The sequence below is a fragment of the Schistocerca piceifrons genome, chromosome 5, assembly GCF_021461385.2.
Source record: "Schistocerca piceifrons isolate TAMUIC-IGC-003096 chromosome 5, iqSchPice1.1, whole genome shotgun sequence".
Lineage (NCBI taxonomy): Eukaryota > Metazoa > Arthropoda > Insecta > Orthoptera > Acrididae > Schistocerca > Schistocerca piceifrons.
This window is the reverse complement of record NC_060142.1, coordinates 137,016,710-137,041,528: the sequence shown is the minus strand read 5'-3', so window position 1 is coordinate 137,041,528 and position 24,819 is coordinate 137,016,710. Positions and strand designations below refer to the sequence as shown.

Sequence of the window (24,819 nt, the reverse complement as noted above, 5' to 3'; positions counted from 1 at the left end):
AAACTTAGTTGTTGGTTTGGTCTTGAGTTCGAACACTGATTTGATGCAGCTCTCCACGCTACTCAAACCCGTGAAAGTCTCTTCATCTCTGTATAATTACCACAAACTATTTTACTAATTCATTTCTCAATGTTATCCATTCCACTTCTGCTGTATTCCTTTTCCATTTTCCAATCAATTGTTTCCTAATGCTCCAGCTATCTACAACCTCTAGTACTTTCATCTTATCCAGGTCACATATCCTGAATTTCCTAACATTTCGAAAATTTTTCTGTTTTAATCTGCACTTTACAATCATTAAATTACGGTCAGTCGACATCTGCCTCCCAGAATATCTTACAGTTTAAAATCTGGTTTCAAAATCTCTCTCTCGCCGTTGTATAATCCCTCTGAAACAGTCCAGCGGTTCCAGGTCTATTCCACTCTTCCACGTGTACAGCATCTTTCATGATTTTTAAACCAAGTGTTAGCAATACTTAACTTATGCTCCGTGCAAAATTGTACCATTTGGTTACTCCTTCTTTCCTTTCCCACACTTCACATTCTCCTACTATTTATCTCTCCCATCTTCTTCCAGTTACCTAATTCTAGTGCCCTACCTCTGTTAAAGTTTCCTCCCTCTTCATTATCTGAGGAATTTCTGTTCTCTGATGATACATTCATTCAGAATCTTCATCAGCTGCGCAACTAGTTGGCGTATATACTTGCGCGAATGTGGAGAGTGTTGGCTTCGTGTCGATCTTGGCTAAGATAATGTGTTCACTACGCTGATCGTAATAGCCTACCAACATTACTGTTTTCTTATTCATTAGCAGGTGTACTACTGCATTACCCCTATTTGATTTAGTGTTTATAATAGTGTACTTACCTGACCAAAAGTCCTGTTCATCCTGCCACCAAACTCCACTAATTCCCACTACATCTAACTTCACCCTATCATTTTCCATTTTTAAACTCTCTAACCTAACTATCAGAGCTATCAAAAGTTCCGTGCTCCGACCTCTAGAACGCCTTTTTTGTTCTTCCTGATGACGACATCTTCCTGAGGAATCTAGCCCGGAGATTTGAATCGAGGATTATTATATCTCCGGATTATTTTATTTAAGATTCCCGTCAGCAACGAAGCTTACAGTAAAACTCCAGGGTCTGCCATTTCTTTCACCCGTTTCCATTACCAGCACAGCCAGGAAACGTTAGCTGCTAACACAAGGCCATATCAGTCGATCATTCAGATTGACGCCCCTGCAACTGCTGGAAATGCTGCTGCCACACTTCAGGATGGAGAAGTTTGTCTGGCCTCTCAACAGACACGCCTCTACTGTCACTCACCTATGATAAGGATATCTGTATCGTTAAGGCAAGCAAGACATCCCGCCTCAACAAGATTCGTGGTTCATGAATTATGATGTCGCAGTGATCTGCACATTTCCAGACTCTAGGTTAGGTTGAAAGGTGGCAGTGTCGTCAGGAACTGGCGAAATCACCAGAGATAGTGCTATGATGAGTATTTTAAATACAATGACGGAAAACAAATCGCAACATCAAGAAGGATAGTGGTAGGCGTGTTTCTACAGCTGAAAGATGATAGCTATTCTTATTTCGCGCCACTACATAAGAGTGGCGCTAGTAGTGTCACTATGAGGATGCATATCAGGTTTGCTTTAAATATACACTATAACCATCGAGAGCGGTTGTTAACTTTGAAATTGGATTTGGTGAGTTCTCGTTAGCTAAGAATGCCCTTAAGGCAACAAAGACGCCATTATCCTCAATGAATCTGAATGAAGTCGTTTAATAGAGTTACGAGAACCCGGATGTTTCTTCTGCATTTTCCTTCTGTGAAACTGCAGAAAGATTTGACAGAAATGCAACCAATGTATATGATTTCTGGCAGCGATGGCTAGCATAACCTGCGGTCGCTAGAATACCGGACTGCGGACGGCAACGTGGCTCTACCAAGAGGGAAGACGGCCTGTTTCGGCGTATAGCTCTGGCAATCGTACTGTATCTACGGCAGGAGTTGCGCCACAGTGACACAACCAACTGTTACAAATCCGTTACTGGAAAGACAACACCGAGCCGGCGCCCGGTGGCGTTCATTGCACTGATCCCAAATCGCCGCCCTTTGCGACTTCAATGATGTCAAGTGAGAGCCCGTTGGTCAGAGTGGAGAGCTTTGTGTTTTCTAATGAAAGCTGATTCTGCCTCGGTGCCAGTGATGGCCCTGTGTTGGTTAGAAGGAAGCTGGTTGAGGGCTGGCAACCCATCTGTCTGCGTGCTAGACACGCTAGACCTAAACCGGGAATTATTGTTTGGGGTGTGATTTCGTACGGCAGCAGGAGCACACTCGTGGCTATCTCACGCCTCTTGACTGTGAATTTGTGCGCCAGTCTGGTGATTCCACCTGTTGTGCTGCCATTCATAAACAGCATTCCAGTGATTGTTTCGCAACAGGATAATGCTCGCCCATACAGCGCTGTTGAAGCGCAACGTACAGTGCAGAGTGTGGACGTGTTGCTTCGGCCTGCTCGATCACCGGATCTGTCTCCAATCGAAGACATATGGGACATCATCGGACGACAAGCTCATCATCATCCACAAACAGCATAACCACCCCTGTATTGACCGAGAAAGTATAAGAGGTATGGAACTCCTTCTCACAAACCGAGGTCTGGCAACTGTAGAACACGATGCGTGCTCGTTTACATGCTTGAATTCAACATTCTGATCGTTACAACTGTTATTAACGTAGCAGGAGTTCACATTTGCTTTGAGTTATCTCGCGTTTACATTAACCTGTTATCTTGCAATGTTGATCACTGACATATGTTATCTTGGCAGTTGCAGGCCGGAAATTTCGTTATTCTACGTTAATTACTTTGTGGTGTTGCGACTCTTTTTCCGTTATTGTATATTGGATTTCTGTGACTGGCTCATTTCCGTCATTTTGGTGACGTCGCGTCAAGGCAGACAATTTGGTATGCGAACATGCAGGATTTCTGTCATCATTAGTAGAAAATAATTTCTAAGACTTTCCTGGCGATTTGTTATCATCTCGTAGAATCGGGTGTACTGCCGGTGGTCCCCGTCTTTCCAATACGATATTTCGACGTCGTAACTCGGCGTCTTCATCAGGTGTTTCCTAGACTGGTTGACGAGCTTGTAAGTAGGCTATTTAGGTTTTTTTATTGGTAACGCCACCTCTGTATGAAAATCACTGGCTGTGCTGTGTGCAGTCTGTGGCTGCTTTGCATTGTTGTAATACTCGCCATTGTAGTGTTAGGCAGCTGGATGTGAACAGCGCGTAGCGTTGCGCAGTTGGAGGTGAGCCGCCAGCAGTGGTGGATGTGGGGAGAGAGATGGCGGAGTTTTGAAATTTGTCATGAACTGCTATATATATATATATGTATATATATATGATATTAAGGTAAATACATTGTTTGTTCTCTATTAATATCTTTCATTTGCTAACTATCCCTATGAGTAGTTAGTGCCTTCCATAGTTTGAATCTTTTATTTAGCTGGCAGTAGTGGCGCTTGCTGTATTGCAGTAGTTCGAGTAACCAAGATTTTTGTGAGGTAAGCGATTTGTGAAGCGCATAGGTTAATGTTAGTCAGGGCCATTTTTTTGTAGGGATTTTGAAAGTCAGATTGCGTTGCGCTAAAAATATTGTATGTCAGTTTAAGCACAGTCTTGTATAAATTGTTCTAAGGGGACGTTTCAAGCTGACCTTGTCCCATATTTATGCCTGGGCGGTGTGTGGCGCTCCCTACGCCGTCCGCGCCCACTGTGGCCATTTCTGGCGGTGGTATGAATCTCTAGATGCTCCATCTTCAATCGCGGACAGCAAAAGGAACTTCAACAGAGCCATGATAGTGCTGGGATCGCCCCAATACGGAACGCCTTGGGATGTCCGCTACCTCAGAAGAGAGCCGCAACGGGCGCAGACCGAAGATGGAGCTCCTACAGATTGATACCACGGCTAGAAATGGCCACAGTGGGCGTGGACGGCATAGGGATTGCCACACACCGCCCAGGCATAAATATGGGACAAGGTCAGCTCGTGAACCACTCTCAGGGAACACCCGATGAAGACGCCGAGTTACGACGTCGAAATATCGGACCACAGGCAGTACACCCGATTCTACGAGATGACATTAGTAGAATAGTTTGATAGGTTTGAAAGTAGATCAGAAGGCCTTCGCGTGTCTAGAGAAGCAGTTTGATGTCTCTTTGCAGATGGGCACTCTGCACGTGGTGGTGCCGCCGGACTTCATCGCGGAGGACACATCCGGGGACATGGTGGTGCCCGAGGGCGGCACGGTGAGGCTGACGTGCCGGGCACGTGGTCACCCCGCTCCGCACGTGCAGTGGCGGCGCGAGGACAGCGCCGACCTGGTCGTCAAGGATCCCTCCGGTATCAAGACCAGGGGTAAGGCGGCGGCAATGGCGGCAGCTTTTCTGCTAAAAGCTACTGCCGATTTCTGCAAATGAAGGAAAATGGAGATCTGCGTTTCACCAGTATAGAGCTGTGATGTCAAGCTTTCCTTTTCTAGGCCTTGATTTTGGAAGTGTTTACGTCACCATATCTTTATGTCCAGGTTTTGAATGATTTGAAGCTTAGACGGTACATTTGCAATCATATCTCACCAAGGTTGTTGATGGCCCCAACTGGTCACAAAGAGGAATAATGGCCTTTTAGATAGACTACAAATATTTTTCAAAACAATAAAATACACAGTGACTGTACTCTATGACAGAAATTGTCAACTGATACGTCGGGAAAAGTGAAAATCTTTGTCACAATAGAATTGTAACCTGCTTTTCCTGGACATCGCGAGCAATCTCCTTATAATATACGTTATTTCTCCCTGCAGAAGGACCGAATCATTAGGTAGTTGGTGCTTCCAACTACAAGGTGGTTTTTTTCCATCGTGTACAAAGTCCCGGGTTCGATCGAAAAACGATACGGAACAAAAATGGTCTAATGAACTTATATCTGGAAATGCATGGTTTCCATGCTAGAGACCATTTATATAATTTGTTACAGAGACTGCGGTGTAATATGCGCTGTACCATGCAGCCACAGTTACAGCATGCATGCTTTCCTCCTAGAGGGTGGCACTGTTCCTCATACGTCATGTCCTAACGCCCTCCTGCCATAGTAATTGGCTCTGACATGGTCGCCACCAAGCTTGGTGCACATTTTATTTACTGTATGGAATGAAATGTTGTGGGGCTAAAATCCAGAAAGCTGCAACTGCGGTTGCGGATGATAAGGTGGAGAAGGATGGAGGTGGAAGAGTTGGATGGACAGAGAGGAAGAAGGAAACGGACAGAGATAGAAAATAGGAGGAATATCGCAGAGAGAGGGGAAAGGGAAAATGGACATAGAAGGAGAGGGAGATGGACAGAGAGAGGGGGAGGAAGGGCAGAGAAAGGAAAGGGACAGGGGATTGAGGAAAAGATGGACTGAGAGAGGCAGAAGAAGAGAGTGGTGGAGAAGAGGACAAGGAAATGGACGGAGAAAGTGGAGATGGAGGGAGAGGGGTGGGAGAGGGGCAAATGTACAGAGAAAGGAAAGGGGAGGAGACAGGCAGAGAGAGAGGTGAGGAGCAGATCGTAAGAGAGCAGGAGAGAGGAGATAGAGAGAGCGGGTAGTGAAGGTGAAATGGGAAAGGAGGAGGTCAGAGAGAGGGGCAAGGAGGAGATGGACTAATAGAATATCCAGACAACGCCAAGTACGCAGTATGAAATAAGTTAAATACAGAGTTTTTCGTAAGTCTCTTCAGCATTTCAGAAAGCTGCCGCATGAAACTAGAAGATGTACAGACCAGAGGTCTCAATGGATGGGGCATCTCTCCGGGTTTTTAGTTGTCTTACACGGCATATCTTAGTTGCAGATTGCACCACTAGCAGGCAGGAGTACCAGAACATGAAGAGAAATCATCCACTCGGATTAGATCGCGCCTGCGAGTAGGTAACCCAGTGGACCGATTGCCAAGCTGCTGCTGCTTCTCCTGCCTTCCCATCGGCAGCAGGGATCTCAATGAACTGCTTGTGCATATTGACATTTGTTGAAAAGCAAAGACTGCCCGTTTAGAGAATATGATGTAGGTTAAAAACTTGGAGAGAAGCTCTGTCCACTGCAGTGGATCTGTTTTTTGTATGTATTGTACCTAAGGACTTAAGACAGTTAATTTACACATGTCGTCCTACGCTACGATCAATATGCAACAGTAGTGGTGCTTTGTCAGAAGAGAGGGTGTCCTGCAGACGCAGTTCTGCTGTACTACTGTAGATGACGGCTGCATAACAGTGTGTTAGTGAAATGGCGTGGCAACTGGAAACGTTTTCCTAAGTTGTAGTACGTGGGACAGTATGATTCATTCGGGCGAAACGTCATAAATTTCACACAGATTATCCACGAAATTCTGATGAAATTTGGACGAATGCAGCTTCCAACAATAGTGAAATGGTGTTAACAATGTGGTCAAGACCGCACACACGTGGGTAATACTTACCTGGAAGTAAGATCATCGAGATCGACCGCAGACGACAGTGTCCAGGAAATCAAAGAACTTGGGGTAGGGGGGGGGGCAGGTAGTAGATCTTTCATCGATGAGGATGTTCTCTCAACGGTCATCGAAGGGCTTCGCGGCCAAACCAAGGACCGAATTACTATAATCGAGGAATTGAGCGACTGTCAGTATGTTCCTGCTGTTGTCCATAGAGGTTTAATCACTATGTAAAAATATAATGTAATGTTTTTGTGTCCATGAAAATTGTTTGGCTCGCCACGGTATCATGTAACTTACTTCTTGAAGTTCTCCCATAACCAGATTTAAGGGGTGCTCGTGGGTGTAAATAGTCCAGACATGTGTGGAACTTCATGTTATGAATGCAGTTGCAAGCTAGCACTCGTGAAAAAGTGATGAGTAGATTCAATGTGGAACATACTGCAACAACTAGAGGCAGTTAGGAAGATGTGGGCAATAATTATGATTACGTTGTGTTCCTCGACAGTATATACACTCCTGGAAATGGAAAAAAGAACACATTGACACCGGTGTGTCAGACCCACCATACTTGCTCCGGACACTGCGAGAGGGCTGTACAAGCAATGATCACACGCACGGCACAGCGGACACACCAGGGACCGCGGTGTTGGCCGTCGAATGGCGCTAGCTGCGCAGCATTTGTGCACCGCCGCCGTCAGTGTCAGCCAGTTTGCCGTGGCATACGGAGCTCCATCGCAGTCTTTAACACTGGTAGCATGCCGCGACAGCGTGGACGTGAACCGTATGTGCAGTTGACGGACTTTGAGCGAGGGCGTATAGTGGGCATGCGGGAGGCCGGGTGGACGTACCGCCGAATTGCTCAACACGTGGGGCGTGAGGTCTCCACAGTACATCGATGTTGTCGCCAGTGGTCGGCGGAAGGTGCACGTGCCCGTCGACCTGGGACCGGACCGCAGCGACGCACGGATGCACGCCAAGACCGTAGCATCCTACGCAGTGCCGTAGGGGACCGCACCGCCACTTCCCAGCAAATTAGGGACACTGTTGCTCCTGGGGTATCGGCGAGGACCATTCGCAACCGTCTCCATGAAGCTGGGCTACGGTCCCGCACACCGTTAGGCCGTCTTCCGCTCACGCCCCAACATCGTGCAGCCCGCCTCCAGTGGTGTCGCGACAGGCGTGAATGGAGGGACGAATGGAGACGTGTCGTCTTCAGCGATGAGAGTCGCTTCTGCCTTGGTGCCAATGATGGTCGTATGCGTGTTTGGCGCCGTGCAGGTGAGCGCCACAATCAGGACTGCATACGACCGAGGCACACAGGGCCAACACCCGGCATCATGGTGTGGGGAGCGATCTCCTACACTGGCCGTACACCACTGGTGATCGTCGAGGGGACACTGAATAGTGCACGGTACATCCAAACCGTCATCGAACCCATCGTTCTACCATTCCTAGACCGGCAAGGGAACTTGCTGTTCCAACAGGACAATGCACGTCCGCATGTATCCCGTGCCACCCAACGTGCTCTAGAAGGTGTAAGTCAACTACCCTGGCCAGCAAGATCTCCGGATCTGTCCCCCATTGAGCATGTTTGGGACTGGATGAAGCGTCGTCTCACGCGGTCTGCACGTCCAGCACGAACGCTGGTCCAACTGAGGCGCCAGGTGGAAATGGCATGGCAAGCCGTTCCACAGGACTACATCCAGCATCTCTACGATCGTCTCCATGGGAGAATAGCAGCCTGCATTGCTGCGAAAGGTGGATATACACTGTACTAGTGCCGACATTGTGCATGCTCTGTTGCCTGTGTCTATGTGCCTGTGGTTCTGTCAGTGTGATCATGTGATGTATCTGACCCCAGGAATGTGTCAATAAAGTTTCCCCTTCCTGGGACAATGAATTCATGGTGTTCGTATTTCAATTTCCAGGAGTGTGTGATAGAGAATTATACTGCTGTTAAATAAATTGATATGCCGTGGAATATTGATAATTTCTTAAGGACATGATAATAGTGCTCCCTGGTCTTTATTGAATTTCATTTAACAGTTTGCCAACACTACATTTAATTCCACGTGATATAACTTCGAAAAGATGGCTGAATGGTAATCGTTGGATCTCAGATATGGCTCACCGCGAGGCGCGCTGCAGCCGAGGAAGTTGCTTGCTGCCGTTGGAATGCTGCTTGCTTTTGCAAATCCACTGGACCACAGAAAAATAGCGGTGGCTGGCGCGTAGGTTAGAAAACTAACTGATAAAAATTCAAATAAATGTCTAGTGTTTGTTCCAACGTCTCGTACCTTGGTTAAGTAAACTACAAAAGTTTTGATCTATAACCAAGTACGACAAGTTTAACACTTCGAACAATAATGTCTGTGTTGTGACTTGGCAAGACAGCCAAGTCACAATGAGAGGAAGCCGAAAGGCATGCGCTTAAGCTCACGCAGATTGGCGTGAGGTCTGGAACAGTTAAAGGATTTGAGTCTAGCAAATAAAGTACGTAGCTGTTGGAATACTTAACTTTAATCCACAATTGTAGAACATCTTTCTTGACGGTACAGGTTATAACCACAATATAAAATATTATCCAATGCTGTGGCGCCTTGCTAGGTCGTAGCAAATGACGTAGCTGAAGGCTATGCTAACTATCGTCTCGGCAAATGAAAGCGTAGTTGTCAATGATCCATCTCTGGCAAAGTCGGCTGTACAACTGGGGCGAGTGCTAGTAAGTCTCTCTAGACCTGTCGTGTGGTGGCGCTCGGTCTGCAATCACTGACAGTGGCGACACGCGGGTCCGACGTATACTAACGGATCGCGGCCGATTTAAAGGCTACCACCTAGCAAGTGTGGTGTCTGGCGGTGACACCACAGTCTGCATGACTAGATTTTTAATGGCAGATTGCGTTGTTATTTACTTAACACAAACAATATGATCGCAGCCTTAGCCGTCTCACTGTTCACTCTTTTAACATAATTCACAGTTCAATGCACATAACAATATTAGCTGATCTACACTTGCAGTCAATCTTCAGACCGGTAAAACTCGCCGTATTTTCCTGTCTCACGTACGACGAATCAACTCGGTTTGCTTCCCGAAGAAACCAAGATATAATTCCATTCTCTCAGTGTGACTGCTTCTGTCTTCGGATGTATTTTCGGTTTCTTCTTCCACTTTTTCTGCGATGATTTAAATGCAGTCTCCTCACTTGCAGTACTTCTTTTCGTCTTTAGTCTAGCACACTTGCGCTTTCCTCTTCAGCCTCGACCTTTGAAATCCAATCTTCTTTTCGAAGTACACTGACGCGAAAAAATCGCTGTACCGAAACATAACTAATGTAGGGTAATGAAATTTTTGGAATACATTCGTCTAGGTAATATATTTAAGTGATTTACGTTGCAAGATCACAGGCTGGGCTTTAAAGGTCTGTAGTCAGCCGCTGCACGGAGACAAACGAGCGAGTACTGGGTACCGCCGTGAGCGAGAGCCCTCGAGAATCTGGTGTGCTGTGGGTTTGTAAGACGGACTTCAGTGCGGGATGGACAGGGCGTGGTCGCTGTGTGGCTACAACAGCCTGGTGGAGTGGTTGGTGACTTTTCCCGACGGGATGCACTGCGTTCCCAGTCGAGGTGGAGAAGTGCCTTTCTGCACTTTAAGAGGAGTACTACCAGCTTTTGCAGCCGGTTGTTGCACACGGGCGTTACATGATAGATACAGTGCACTGTGTGGTACGCGAACGGTGCATTGCCTATGTTCGGTAGCCATAAAATCTGCTCAGAAGTCTATGATTGTTATGTGGCAAGTTATTCTTGTATACCGATGGCACACGGAAGAGCGGGTGTGTGCGCTGTGAGTGCGAGCAGTTGCCTTTGTTAACCACACACTCTAAGAGTGACTGTATTAGTCCAAAGACACTTTGTTTAAACTCCTCAGTCAGCATAACTGCTGAGGCTTCATCTTGTTCTATGTGATTAATTAATTGTTTATATTATAATATTAGGCTTTATTAAGATACACTACTGGACATTAAAATTCCTACACCAAGAAGAAATGCAGATGATAAACTGGTATTCATTGGACAAATTTATTATACTAGAACTCACATGTGATTACATTTTCACACAATTTGGGTGCATAGATCCTGAGAAATCAGTACACAGAACAACCTCCTCTGACCGTAATAACGGCCTTGATACGCCTGGGCATCGAGTCAAACAGTGCTTGGATGGCGTGTATAGGTACAGCTGCCCATCCAGCTTCAACACGATATCACAGTTCATCAAGAGTAGTGACTGGCATATTGTGACGAGCCAGTTGCTCGGCCACCATTGACCAGACGTTTTCAATTGGTGAGAGATCTGGAGAATGTGGTGGCCAGGGCAGAAGTCGAACATTTTCTGTATCCAGAAAGGCCCGTACAGGACGTGCAACATGCGGTCGTGCATTATCCTGCTCAGATGTAGGATTTCGCAGGGATCAAATAAAGGGTAGAGCTACGTGTCGCAACACATCTGAAATGTAACGTCCACTGTTCAAAGTGCCGTCAATGCGAACAAGAGGTGACCGATACGTGTAACCAATGGCACCCCATACCATCACGCGGGGTGATACGCCAGTATGGCAATGACGAATATACGATTCCAACGTGCGTTCACCGCGATGTCGCCAAACACGGATGCGACCATCATGATGCTGTAAACATAACTTGGATTCATCCGATAGAACGACGTTTTGCCATTCGTGCACCCAGTTTCGTCGTTCAGTACACCATCGCAGGCGCTCCTGTCTGTGATGCAGCGTCAAGGGTAACCGCAGCATGGTCTCCGAGCTGATAGTCCATGCTGCTGCAAACGTCGTCGAACTGTTCGTGCAGATGGTTGTTGTCTTGCAAACGTCCCCATCTGTTGATTCAGGGGTCGAGGCGTGGCTGCACGATCCGTTACAGCCATGCGGATAAGATGCCTGTCATCTCGACTGCTACTGATACGAGGCCGTGGGGATCCAGCATGGCGTTCCGAGTTATACTCCTGAGCCTACCGAGTCCATACTCTGCTAACAGTCATTGGATCTCGACCAACGCGAGCAGCAATGTCGCGATACGATAAACCGTAATCGCGATAGGTTACAATCTGACCTTTATCAAAATCGGAAACGTGATTGTATGCATTTCTCCTCCTTACACGAGGCATCACAATGTTTCACCAGGCAACGCCGGTCAACTGCTGTTTGTGTATGAGAAATCGGTTGGAAACTTTCCTCATGTCAGCACGTTGTAGGTGTCGCCACTGGCGCCAACCTTTGTGAATGCTCTGAAAAGCTAATCATTTGCATATGACAGCATCTTCTTCCTGTCGGTTAAATTTCGCGTCTGTAGCACGTCATCTTCGTGGTGTGCACTAGTAATTTGGTAGCGTATAATGTGTTGCTTTATGTGGTAGTTATCTGATGATAGTGATAGTAGTAAGCCAATTCGTTGTTGTGTTTCATCAACCTTTGAAGTCTTGATCCAGGAAAGATGATTGGGGAAAGGAAAGTTTGGTTTTCTTTTCCGACTGAGAACGGTTACCCTGAAACCACATTTCTTTAGTTTTTATTTTATTTTTTCAGGCCTCATAAACAAGACGTTTCCCCTCTTCGGGATCTGAGTCGAATTTGGAACAAACGCGATCTTCAGATTAAACCGGCTCCAAACGTCAGAACTTGGTCGCGTCTCAACACGGGTTTACTGCACCAAAGTTTCCGTGGTGCAGTCAGGAGGTCAACGACAGTGTGGATTCAGTTTCATTTTTTTTCATTTGTCACTGTCAGTGGTTGTAGGGGATTCAGTTCCAAAAGGTTGGTAACTCACATAGAGTTGGCAGGAATGGTTCGCTGAAGTAGGAAGTTGTTACTCTTTCTTTAGTCAATTCATTTTTCTAACAAATACATTTGTTTAGTGCGATGAAGGAGCAAAAGTCTTTACCAGAATGTTAGATATCCTTTCTCGTAATTATCGAAAGTATCTATCACAGATAAGTGCTTGCAGTGTCATTCGGTCTGACACTTGGTATAACTAAACAGTCAGCAGTACTTCGAACTAATTCACTTGTAGTCAAGGGCACTTGACCTAACATCAAGAGACGAGAACCAAGCAGTGACATGGAGAAATGGAAATGACCATATGACATTGTTGGCCTGGAGGCTCCATGCGCGAAGTTCGGCCGCCAAGTGCAAGTCTTATTTCAGTCGACGCCACGTTGGGAAACTATCGCGCCGATGATGAGGATGAAATGATGATAAGAACAACACCCAGTTCCCTAGCGGAGAAAATCTCCAACTCATCAGGGAATCGAACCTGGTCCCACTTGCATGGGAGGCGAGCACGTTACCACCCAGATAAGCAGCTGGATAGCAGTGACATTTCCCCGCTATTCACTGACTATTCCAGCTCCTCGGAACAGAAGCAGGCAGCCTCTGTTCAGCACTACTACTATAACAACTGTAAAACGCTACTTAGCTTGCAGCTGACGTGAGTCCACCACAATCAGTCTCGGTTTTCTCGTAGTTGAATATCTATTGCTCATCAGACGCTGCTGCGGAGCGTCACTGCCCTCTGGGTGCTCGATTCTCAAACTGACTGCTGACACCTAATCTATCGTTGATTGACCTCTCATTTCGTTCTTAATTGATTCTAGATGCACACCGTCCTCTTCATTATCTACCTGGAACATTCCTTCTCATTCCCTCGACACGCGATCGCCTCAGCGTTTTGTTGTCGTTTTAAATTTCACTCGGTATTCTTTCATCACGCGTATCGGAGTGTTTCCTCGTATTCCACTGACATCGACCCTCGGCGCCTTCGGCGAGATGTCAAGTGTAATGCTTACTGCAATATTTGACCAGCCTCGAGGTAAAAAATAGCGTTATCTTCGCCCGATATCCTGTCGTCAGTCTGTCACGGACGTAGATCGGATTGGCTATGGAACGCTGCACGCTCTCTCCGTTATGATCTGACATATAATTAAAATTATTGAAGTTTTGTATGATAGCGACTCTTTGAACCAGGTCGATTAGCGTAGCTTCGCTAGGAAAGACGGTGCGAACGTTTCAGTTGCTTAGAATGGTAAACGAATAGACAGCAGAAGGTCTCCTATTTTGGAACAGAGAGCTGAATAACGAAACAGATCTACTGAACATTTTATAATATTTCTCAGTCTACCTAACAGTACAGCTGGATGGCAACATTACATACACACAAAATAAAAACATTCCCTTAATCAATCACCTACAACTTAAGCGAAAATCCATTCGGTAATCACCATTTAACCAATAATTCAAGAAAATAAAACTCTAATCCCAATGAAAATTAAACGATATGGGAAAAACGCTCTTTCAATCGCTATTGTATGTTTGGTAATCACTAAAATGCTCATAAGCCGTGTGTACCACTTCATACAGATACAGTTACTTAGTGACATTGATAAACACGCAAGTTCAACGGTCACCACAGATTACTAATGAGAAACCACATCGACAGCAAAGGTAGTTAACTACGTATCTCAGATGTTATCCTGTGGCCGGCTAGTAAAAATAGTTACTACTTATTAAAAAACACACTAGTGGCCGCTCACTAAGCTAACCCTGAGCTAGTTCTTAATTTAGAGGGTTCATTCGATTTTGTTAGTTTTAATGACAATAGCGTCAGTCACAACTAAGGTAGTAGCCTTTTATCATACAATATCACTCAGCTGTCGTGTGATAACCCATTTAGGCTAAATGGAACTAGCCGTAGCTTAATCTAGGATATCAGTTTACAAGAGACAGCCATGTACCTAGAAGGCCACTAGCCTAATCCAGACTGACAGCAGGACACAGTATGCGGTGGTATCCTTGCTGATAGTCAGCTCCCCGATGCTGATTTATCGCTGATAGAACATCTCCCGCTGCAGAATTAGTTAACATCTCAGGACAGCCATTGATCAAAGTGGACACCCTTGTTGTACGTCATTCCTTACACCCACCTGAAAGTAATCAACACCAGCGATACCATGATCATCAGAAACCAACAACTTAAATTGGATACGAGGACGTGCGCGCAATCAAAACCCGTTTAAGAAACACAGTTAATAAAGTTAAGTAAATCTCACAAAAAAGGCTAGCAAAATTAATAAAAGTTCAATCTCACTTACAACTAAACTCGATGCTAATTTGGACACGGCTTTTGCGAGCCACACCTTCTCGGAGAGCCGTAGCAGGGACTGACGCGAACGAGTGGACAATCAAACAGCAGCGGCTCAGTCGGTCGTAATTATGGTGATGGCATTCACCTATAACTACCCAGAATTCGACACAGTACACAAGCGAGGTTTGCTGGTCTGTTTCTCTGAATAACGTCCAAAATTCGTCTCCCCCAGCAATGAACGCAATAATTGTATCATGCAATCACTGCCGGAAGGAATCGTTACAGCACTTCAGTCGGATTGCACCAACTCAAAAATCTCTGAACACAATTTTACTTCCAAACTCCTGACAGAAATATTATTAGTAACTGATCCTCCTTTTCGAATGCGTATGAGAGCATACAAAACCTAAGCGTCCCAAAACACCAGCCACAATTCAGTTGTGCAAACATTCATAAACAAGGCAAAGCGAACTACTCAAGACGTGATTCACGACTGACCGAGAACACTTTCGTTCACCAAATTCACCAAAAAAAAGAACTCTAAGGTCAGCTTGTCGATGCCTGCAGTAGGAAACGAACACTAAAAGGCTCCTAATAGAACGTGACAATGTTACACGGTACTTTCACAGTTCATAAGTGGGTTAACAAACCAGGTGGTAACTGGGAGTAACAACTCAAAAACACTTTTACTTCGAGAAGCATGCTGTATAGTACCTAACTCCCCGCACATTTCCTTCCACATGATTATACTCACTACACGAATGGTGTCCTCACTGATATATTAGACCAGTACAAGAATTCATTCAATTACACCACTCAAGGGCGTCAGTGGAGAGATGGTGGTGCAAAGTATCAGACAAATGCACTATCGGTCACTGATCTTCCACAGGTTCTACACACAACAAAAACGTAAGCGTTCCAAATTAGCAACAACGCGTCACTATGGAAACACTCGCAAGCGAGCCAGAACCAATTTCCCTAGACCTGGTGTCTAAAACAACCAGCAGCACAAGTTCTCACCAATGCAAACCATCAGACCGACAACTATTAATAACAAATCCCTTCCGAGGATGGCGTGGTATAAGAAAAAGCAAATGCCCCTAACCGCCAACAACATACCATTGCGGAAATAGCCTGAAAACATGCGAAACCAATATGCGAAGACCAGATAGCAGATTGACAAAGCGCGCACACCCAATGTGAAGCCACGCAGACGTCAGCTTGCGAGTCCATACAACAGTAAACGGACTAACTACATGTGGTAGAAGGTAGCAACTCTAGCCGATACATTCTTGCAAATGAATAACCACACCATCACACAGCTGAGCAAGTGATAGGAATTTGTTCCATCAACATCTATACACGTGACTTCACGCCAGGGCGATTAAAGAGGGAAAAACGTATCACCACAGCTGCTGGAGTAGCCACACACTGCTCGCTAGTTCCCCTCTACTCCACGGTACGTGAGAGAAGACTCTGAGAGACCTGCAGGCGCATGGACCGGGTGCGACACGGCAGAGCGAGCACTTGCCCACGCTCACGCGGGTGTCAACAGCTCAGATCACTTGCACACAGGCTGGGTACTTGCAGTGTGCGCATGCATCACGCGCTTCCCTTATCACCAGAGTTGGGCAAAATTTATTCGACTGGCGTATAACGAATACAGGTAACAAACTGTATTCGCTATTCGTGAATAGCGAATGAAAATATTTATTCGAAACCATATTAATCTGCATTAATAGAAGCATCTGTTCATCGTCTGAGAATAAAAATCTTTAGGAATAATTGATAAATCTGAAATCGACTGAGACTTCCTGTTCCAACACTTTCTCATTTATTAATCCAATGTATTTTTACTTTGAAATTAGTTTTCAGGCCTGCTCTTTTTCCAAAATTCTCATCAACAACTTTATTTTATTTTCAAAGATTTCCAGTTATCACGCGCAAAAGAAAATACATTCTATACGTGGGAAGAAGATATCGGTGTGTTACATCTCCTGAAATCGCCTTTATTTCAGGTTAACGATGTAAGACTGACAAACAATAATCTTTTCTATGAAAAACTGAAAAATTATCAATTATTTTGGCAAATACCGTCGTTGTGATTCCACGCTGGCTTCACACCCTAAATCACGTACAAAATAAATTTCCTTTTTACGTCATAGCACCAACTGAAACTTGTAAAACTACTTCTTAGGCATTTCAATGGCTATTACATGTCTGTAGATTGTTGTAAACCTTTCTTGGTCATGGGCAGCAACTCAGGTAAATCGGGGTTAAGGCATTGCCGCTGTAATTGCAGTTGATGTAGAAAGGCGAAAAATATTTTCCTATTGTCTGTTGACACTTTCTCACTAAAAAGCATTTTAGCCTACTGCAAATTATTAACTCTTTTAGTGTAACCCAGTGTCCGTTTCCAGATGTTTCAGTCTCAAAATTATGTAACTGCGTATGCGTTTGTTGGATGTATTTCATCATTTCGGAGCTATTTCATGATTTAACGTAATAGCTTACTCAGATCTGGGTGACTGGACGTTCAGCAGCCTTCCAAAAAAGCTTTAGGAGACTTATTTTAAGTCTATTGGTGTTAGTTATTAGCGATTACTGAGTTCTTAATTTCGTTCACCCACTTCGTAGCACTGCAAACAAGGACGAAGTAAATAATTACAGCAATGAAATGCACGTATCTAATACTGATACCAACCTTGGTACAATGGAGGAAGACATTGTAGATTAAGAGTTACTGTTGACTGCATTTTGTACTTATGTAGAGTACTTCAGTATGCAACCTTGGTACAATGGAGAAAGATATTGTAGATTAAGAGTTTCTGTTCATTGCATTTGCTACTTATGTAGAGTACTTCAGTATGTCACCAGTGAGGGAGCGAGGGGGGGGGGGGATTACTGGCAAGTGCAAAGATAGTTGAACTGTGCTCCATCCACCTACAAAGCGTATTTACGTTGCATTCGTTACGCTTTGGAGCAAGTAAAGCTGTGCTCAGCCCAAAAGTTGGTGCACATTGCAGTGTGTTATTAGGCATGTAGATGTGCCCTTGCCTTCCTCCAGTATCTGAACCGACTTGCGGAACCAGTTAGAGGGGAACCTACATTACAACATGTACTCCAAAACAATGGCCCGGCTTTTTTCTCTAGCTTTGCAATCCGGAACATAACCCAAGGAGTAACTGAGGCATATTTCTGAACAAACCATTTGTCAACTAGAAACGGCACTGAGCCACAGAAACAAAAGGTATTTATTAAATTCTGTCAATGAAGTAAAGAAAGTAAATGCTGTAACATTCCACGTTATTCGTTATTTAAATTACAAATAATAAGTAATAAATAAAATTTTGTAAAGAGGAATAATCCCCTTACCTGTGATTAATTTATTTATGAATTTTTTTAAAATTCCTTACTTATTTGCATAATTATCCGATTAAAAATATATTTGAATAATACCATTCTCTGTTTGCCAATATACCTTGTGCTCCTTTCCTCTTTCTCGTTAGTGTAGTTAATGTTATTACCTTAAACGAGTCTTCTAAGTTATTTGCTCGATTTACTAAATTAAGCCTGCGGTGTACCTAGATTGAAGTTATTTTTGCAACATCTGAAACAGCCTGAAGATCAGGTGAATCAACACCACTCAGGTTTTTTAGGGAGAGTTTTTTCTTCGTTGTAAGGGATATGCTGGGATTTGTAATATCCATCCCCATAGACAAACTAAGAAATCAAACAATAAGTGGAAATAGAATATCATCCAGTCCCAAATTTTAATAAATATTTAGAGTCACCACAGCATAACATATAACCCCTGGCCCAAACGAAACCATAGATTTTTCGAAAATGGGTTAGCCATCCCCTTCATGGATGGAATGAAACTAAAAAAAGAGAAAAAAGAGGAAAAGTTACCACTTCCAGATGTTCTTAGTCGTACGGATATATAAGTGGACTAAGTACATTTAAGGATACTAGGTAATTGGCGAGAACGGTAACGTGAATATTTTATAGAAATTTAAGTGATCGTGTTGTAATTAGCTATGAAACAAACATTTACTAAGCTCACATAATTTCAGTTGGAAATACGTCAATTACAAAAAATGCACCCGTATGAGCAACTGAATTAGAGGTAGGTGATATGCAGGAGACAGGGTGCTTCTATCGACTTGACGAATGTAATGGTTAGTGTCATATGGCTGAGACGTTGTCAGACCTCGTACACTAGGCAGCTGAGAAGAATGGCTGCGAATTGTAAGGCGGGCAGCGAGGAAACAGCCCTTCCTCTGCCACCCTCCTACCCGGTGGCTGCCAGTGCTCTCTATTGGTCGTTTGAAGAATATTATGTTACCAGTGGACTTCATCGTCAGTCTTATTGCGCTTAACTATTCACCATTTACTGTCTTCCAGTTGTTTATTTTTTATGTGCATCACCAGCGAGAAAAACAGAATATATTATGGAACACACATCACACGCACATTGTGAGCAAGACACGGAAAAGTAAACATCATTATCAGATGCTTTAACTGAGTAAAGCAAAACGTGTATCGCGAAGAAACAATGCATTTGAATAGTCGTATAAGCAGTACCCCTATGAATAAACTATTTATACAGCATCCACTCACACCAGTGTGCGATTTGCAGGGGGGATGGGGGGGGGGGATTTCCCCCCTCTGCATCAGATCATCCCCTCCTCTGGTTTTAGTTTATGCACCCCAACCTGTGATGCTTATTTCCCACGCACTGGAGTAAAACTTTACAAATAATTTAAATTTGTGGAGCCGAACACTGAAAGTTTTTAATAAGTCTTATTATTAATGCTATTAATATGTTTCAGTTTTCTATCATCAGAATAAGTACAGCTTTTCACAAATGTGCCTCTACTTTTTGAATTACCCTCGTATACCTGTATGTAGATGATTTTGTAAATAAGTTTTACCTATAATGTACTTTTAAAGATATAACAAGGGATGGCTTTTCTGATAGTGCATACGCATGAATAGTGAGTTTCGGCATTAACATCTATTTATAAATAGTTGTTTAACCATGCGTAACGCCACAGTCCAAGTTAGTAACATGTATAATACTAATAACCCCCTAAGACATCCCCCCCCCCCCCCCCCCCACACTGGTAAAATCACAAATCGCACCCTGACTCACACACGCACAGAGAATTTGACCAATATTATTTCAGAAATGTCAATACACTGAAGATATAATATATCAGAGGCAGTCAGATGAAAATCCAACGCAGTCGTAACACCGGCTATCGTCAGTTCACCAAAGCTAAACGCTGTCTGACTTGCTAGCTCTTGGATGGGTAACCATCCGGATCTACCAGGCGCTATTGGCAAGCGGGTTGCACTCAGTCCTTATGAGGCCAAATGAGAAGCTGAGTGAGAAGTAACGATTTCGTTCGCGGTAATTCATTTTGACTGGGAGGATGGTGTGCTGACCACATGACCCTCCATACCCGCATGTAGTAACGCATATTCTCTGAGGATGACACGGCGGTCAGTCGGTGCCGTGCGGCCTATTTGGACAGAGAGAGAGCGAGAGTCAAATGAGAACGAGACAGATGGAAAAAATAAGTAGAGGTTAATATTTCAAAAGTATTATTGAATCCAGGCGTCCATCTCTTTATCCAAAGCGGATCACTAGCCCTGAATATCTTCCCTCAGAGCATCAAGAATTTGGAATTCGCATGGAGAGGGATGGGGGCTTTATATGGATGAAGTGTTAGAGCATCCTAGCGAAACTTCTGGGGTGTAGTCAAAACAACCTTGCCAACATGCGATACACAACGTCAAAAATTACATGAGGTGATTCATTCGTTTCAACAACATTGGGTCATTCAAGCATGTTGCCAAGGTTGTTTCGAGTACGCTGCAGAAATTTCGATGGGAAGCCCCCACGCATCCTCCATATGGCCCCTTAGTCTTCCCATGAGATTTCAATTCTTTTAGCCATCAATAAAGATATTCAAGGTCATGTATTTGCTTCTGATGAACATGTGCATGGTTGGGGTACAATCATGATCTGTTGGCGACCGCAAACATTTTCCATGAAAGCAGTTTACTTACTTTTACCGTCTGTTTCGTTTTTATTTAACTGCCTCTTGTATTTACCTCGCTGGAACATTTTCTAATTCATTAAAATATCTTTAGAGTTTCGTGTACTGTACTGTACTGTATAATCGACGTTACCGACTCGCGGTCACATTCCTTTCGGCTGCATTTTTCTCAGCTGCGGACTGTACTGGCCATCAACGTGACAGTCGAATACAAGGTTTCCATCAGCGGAGTTCCAGAGCTTGGTCTCCAGACGAACAGCACGCCCCATCTCAGTCGCAATATATGTGTTAGGTACAACTTACAGAAAATTTACTTAAGTTTTATTTCCCATCGCAAAAACGCAGCAAGATGTAGAGTCCAGCTCTTACAACAGCAACAACAAAGAAACTCTCTCTACTAAGCACAAATGATGATGTTATAGCAAAGAGTTTCCAAGTGCAAGTCCATTGTGTTGGCCAACAGCCATCCAGTGGCAGAGAGCACTCGTAGTCCAAAGCTGCTGGAGGCGTGGATCAGCAGGCATGCACCATTGGGCCTGCTAAATCCTTTGCGAGCGCTATTGGCGTCAGACAGGAACTTTAAATTCCGTTGCCACCTCTGAGGTCTGTAGCGTGGTATCGATATACGATACCACATCCCTTCTCTCTAAACCTACTCACCGTCATCGTGTAGTGTAGGCATGTGAACAATGACTGAGGCGGAGGACTGAACGCAGGTCGCAATGAGGAGTCCGGAACCGAAAGTGAGGCTCATGCCAAGCTTCTGCTCAGGCCCTGACATACGCCCTTAGCCCTCCTGTGAACACCAGCCCAAAAAACTGGACAGATGTCATTCACTCACATCCAGAGGTGAAGCAGCAAACGAGGATGGAGGCACCTTGATGACTACAGAGCGACCTGAGGAGTCACATGGAACACCTGCTGGGACGAGACGCCCATCCCAGATGACGGTAGCTGTGAGGACGGAAGAACGGCGACGTCCATGAATGAGCGCCGACTTTCATCAGTTCTGGGACAGGCTTCTGGGAGCTGGATGCCGCGAGGGCTGCTGTGTTCAGGCAGGAATGGAATCCGAGTGCACTAAGTCTGCGACAGGATCCTGAAACTTACATGGACTCAGCAGTGCTCTCGATCCCTGAAGTAAACAGACACAATGTCCAAGAATGACAATGATGGTGCCTCGCTCCCAACGCCGCTGCCCGCCATACAGTCTGTAAATGGTCCAGTCGTTATTGTGATACTTGGCTTGTCTGGTACGACTGAGCGCTGTCAGACATGGCAGCTGCAGCATCTGAAGCAAAGTGTGGTGGTGCCGTCCATGTAACAGCTTTACTGACGGTGGTCTGGCTGGAAGAAGTAGGAAGATGAGAAGAGCAACAGAGCTTGATCATGTGTGTGTGTGTGTGTGTGTGTGTGTATGTGTGTGTGTGTGTGTGTGTGTGTGTGTGTGGGATGCACGCTGTTTGTCCATTTCTTACCTAAAGATCCTAACAAAGCGTTCAGTTTCTTCACTGTATTGCGTGTGGAACAGTGCACTCGTCATGTAAGTGATGTGGATGTTGTGCAAAATTGTTCAAACTCTGCGGCAACAATTGAGGTCAATTGTCAGTGACAATCACTTCAAGCAATTCCTCGAGGTAAAAGATCGTCAACGAGGCTTGGATTGAGGAATGAGCTTTAGTAGAGTGCATAGGAACCACGAAGCGGAATTTGCTGCAAGCGTCAACGATGGTGAGCCAATGTATATTCCAGTAAGGGCTCAAGAAATCCAAGTGCATACGGTGCCAAGTAGCTTGAGGTTTGGGCCATTCAAAGAACTGCTGAGGCGGGACTGACTGATATTCACCACATGTTTGGCACTGAGAAGTCAACTGTTCACATTGTCCATCCAGATCATGCCAGGTGCAATGACGTCGCGCCAGCTGCTTGTTGCGAACGATGTCCAAGCGTCCTTAAAGTAGAATTAAAGTATGTCAGCCTGGTAGCCTGGGGAATCACAACACATGACTACTTATTACAGGTACGAGGCAAAATGACACCTTGGTCAACTGCAGTGGCATGCCGATGGGCAAAATTTCGGTGAACCAGAGGGCTAAAAATTTATCTGGCTGAACGGGGCCTACCAGTGCGCTTGTAGTGCAACAGAATGTGGAAATCGGGATCTTATGCTGCAACTTCCAGTGGTTAAACGGAGCATGTCTTTTGCATGAATGTAGCAACAAGAAGCACAAGCCCCATCGAATATTGAGTCTGATCCAACAGGGAGGCAAGAAAGAGCATCTGCATGGGCATGCTTGTAAGTGATCCAGTACACAATCTCATATTAATAATTTGACAAAAGAAGAGCCCACGGTGGCAGCTTCTGCTTCGTGCAAATTTGGAGTGACTGATAATGGCTCAACAAACATTGTAGGCGTTTTTGGTCGGTCACCAAACAAAATTTTCTGCCAAAAAGGAGCTGGTGATCCTTAGTGATACCATAGACAATGGAGAGAGCCTCCTTTTCAGTTTGTGAATCATTACATAGAGCTTTCTTCAAATATTTCGAAGCAAAGTCAATCACACTTTCAACAGGACCAAATTTAAGCTACAAAACTGCACCGATGCTATAAGAGAAAGCATACACGGCCAGGACCATAGGTTTCACTGGATCAAAATGAACAAGGCGTCAATCACTAAGGAAACCATTTTTCTTCTCGTGGAAAGCGGACTGGCACTCTTGTAACGACACAGAAAGAAAATTCTTCTTGTGCAGGCGGTGCAAGGGAGTCGCGATTTGAGAGGAGTTAGGAATAAAAAGGATGTAATACGTGAGCTACCCTAACACAGACTGCAATTCCCGATCACTGCATGGTTGTGGAAGGTCACACATAGCAAGCACATGGGATTGCAATGAGTGAACGCCCAGGCTATAAATGACATGCCTTAAGTATTCAAGTCCTGTCTGAAAAAACACACATATGTCAGTGTGACACGTAAGACCAGCTGCAGACAACACCTGAAACAGAGTGCGAATATTATAAATGTGTTCTTCATAAGTGCGAGCCGAGACAACAATGTCATCTGAATAATTCGAGTGAAACGGAACTTTTGCAGTCAGCTGCTCCAGAAAGCGATGAAAATTGGCAGGCGTAGAAGCACTGCTAGACGGTAACCTCAAAAATTTGAAGACATCCAGATACGTGTTAATGACTAAGACTTGTTGCGATTGCTCATCCAGTACAGCGCATGTCACTTTTGGCAAAATAACGACCGATACGCAACTTATCCATGAAATCTTCCAGGTGCAGCAAGGGATAACTGTAAGTGACTGTTTGCGGTTCACAGTTCTCTTAAAATCAGTTTTCGTCTTTAGAGTAACGAAAGAGGACGCCCACTTAGTGAGAGTAATGAATGTTACGCTCCCGCTGTGTTGCAAATCAGTAAGACTTTGAGCCAACAGAAATCCGTAAGTGCTACGATGGTGCAAATTGACTGACGCTCAAATGTCAAATTGCAAATGGACTGATTGTACAGCACTAGTAAGACACACAAGTTTGTTGTCCTCAGCCAGCACTGCAGATAAAGGCCTTTCTTGAATGGCTACTACAGTATTTCTGAGCACATAGACTGTACATCTTGGCGTTTGCTGCTTGCTTCTAAGGTACCAAAATTCTTTAATTTCCTCCGTGATCATCAATTTTGATGTTAAGTTTGTCTCTACTCTCATTTCTGCAATCCCTCGTTACTTCCGTCTTTCTTCGGTTCACTATCAATCCACGTTCCATACTCATTAGACTGTTCATCCCACTAACAGGCCCTGTAATTCTTCTTCGTCCCTTTCTTACACCCTTTTCTGTTCGTGCACTTACGTGTTCTTGGTGTTCCTTTCTTGTTGTTCCCTCTTGGTTCTTGTGCATACCGTATATACCCGTATTTCTCTACATGTTACCCCTATTTTTCTCAGGATTTTATTCTGACGAAAGTTTTTTCTAGGCTATCCAATCATATGAACCTATCTCAATTTTTCTTAAATCTTGCTTCCATTACCAGTTGCAAGGTCCGAACTGCTCTCTGGTGCCCTTAGCTTT

At 44.6% G+C, this 24,819-nt stretch overlaps 1 protein-coding gene across 1 annotated transcript in view; it reads left to right on the top strand.

Annotated features, from left to right (window-relative positions):
* LOC124798807 (lachesin-like) overlaps window positions 1-24,819 on the top strand; it is a 195,914-nt gene that overhangs the window by 130,067 nt on the left and 41,028 nt on the right. Inside the window, exon 5 of the mRNA XM_047262337.1 lies at window positions 4,241-4,433. Within this exon, the coding sequence (XP_047118293.1) occupies window positions 4,241-4,433 (193 nt within the window). The remainder of the gene's footprint in view (window positions 1-4,240; window positions 4,434-24,819) is intronic.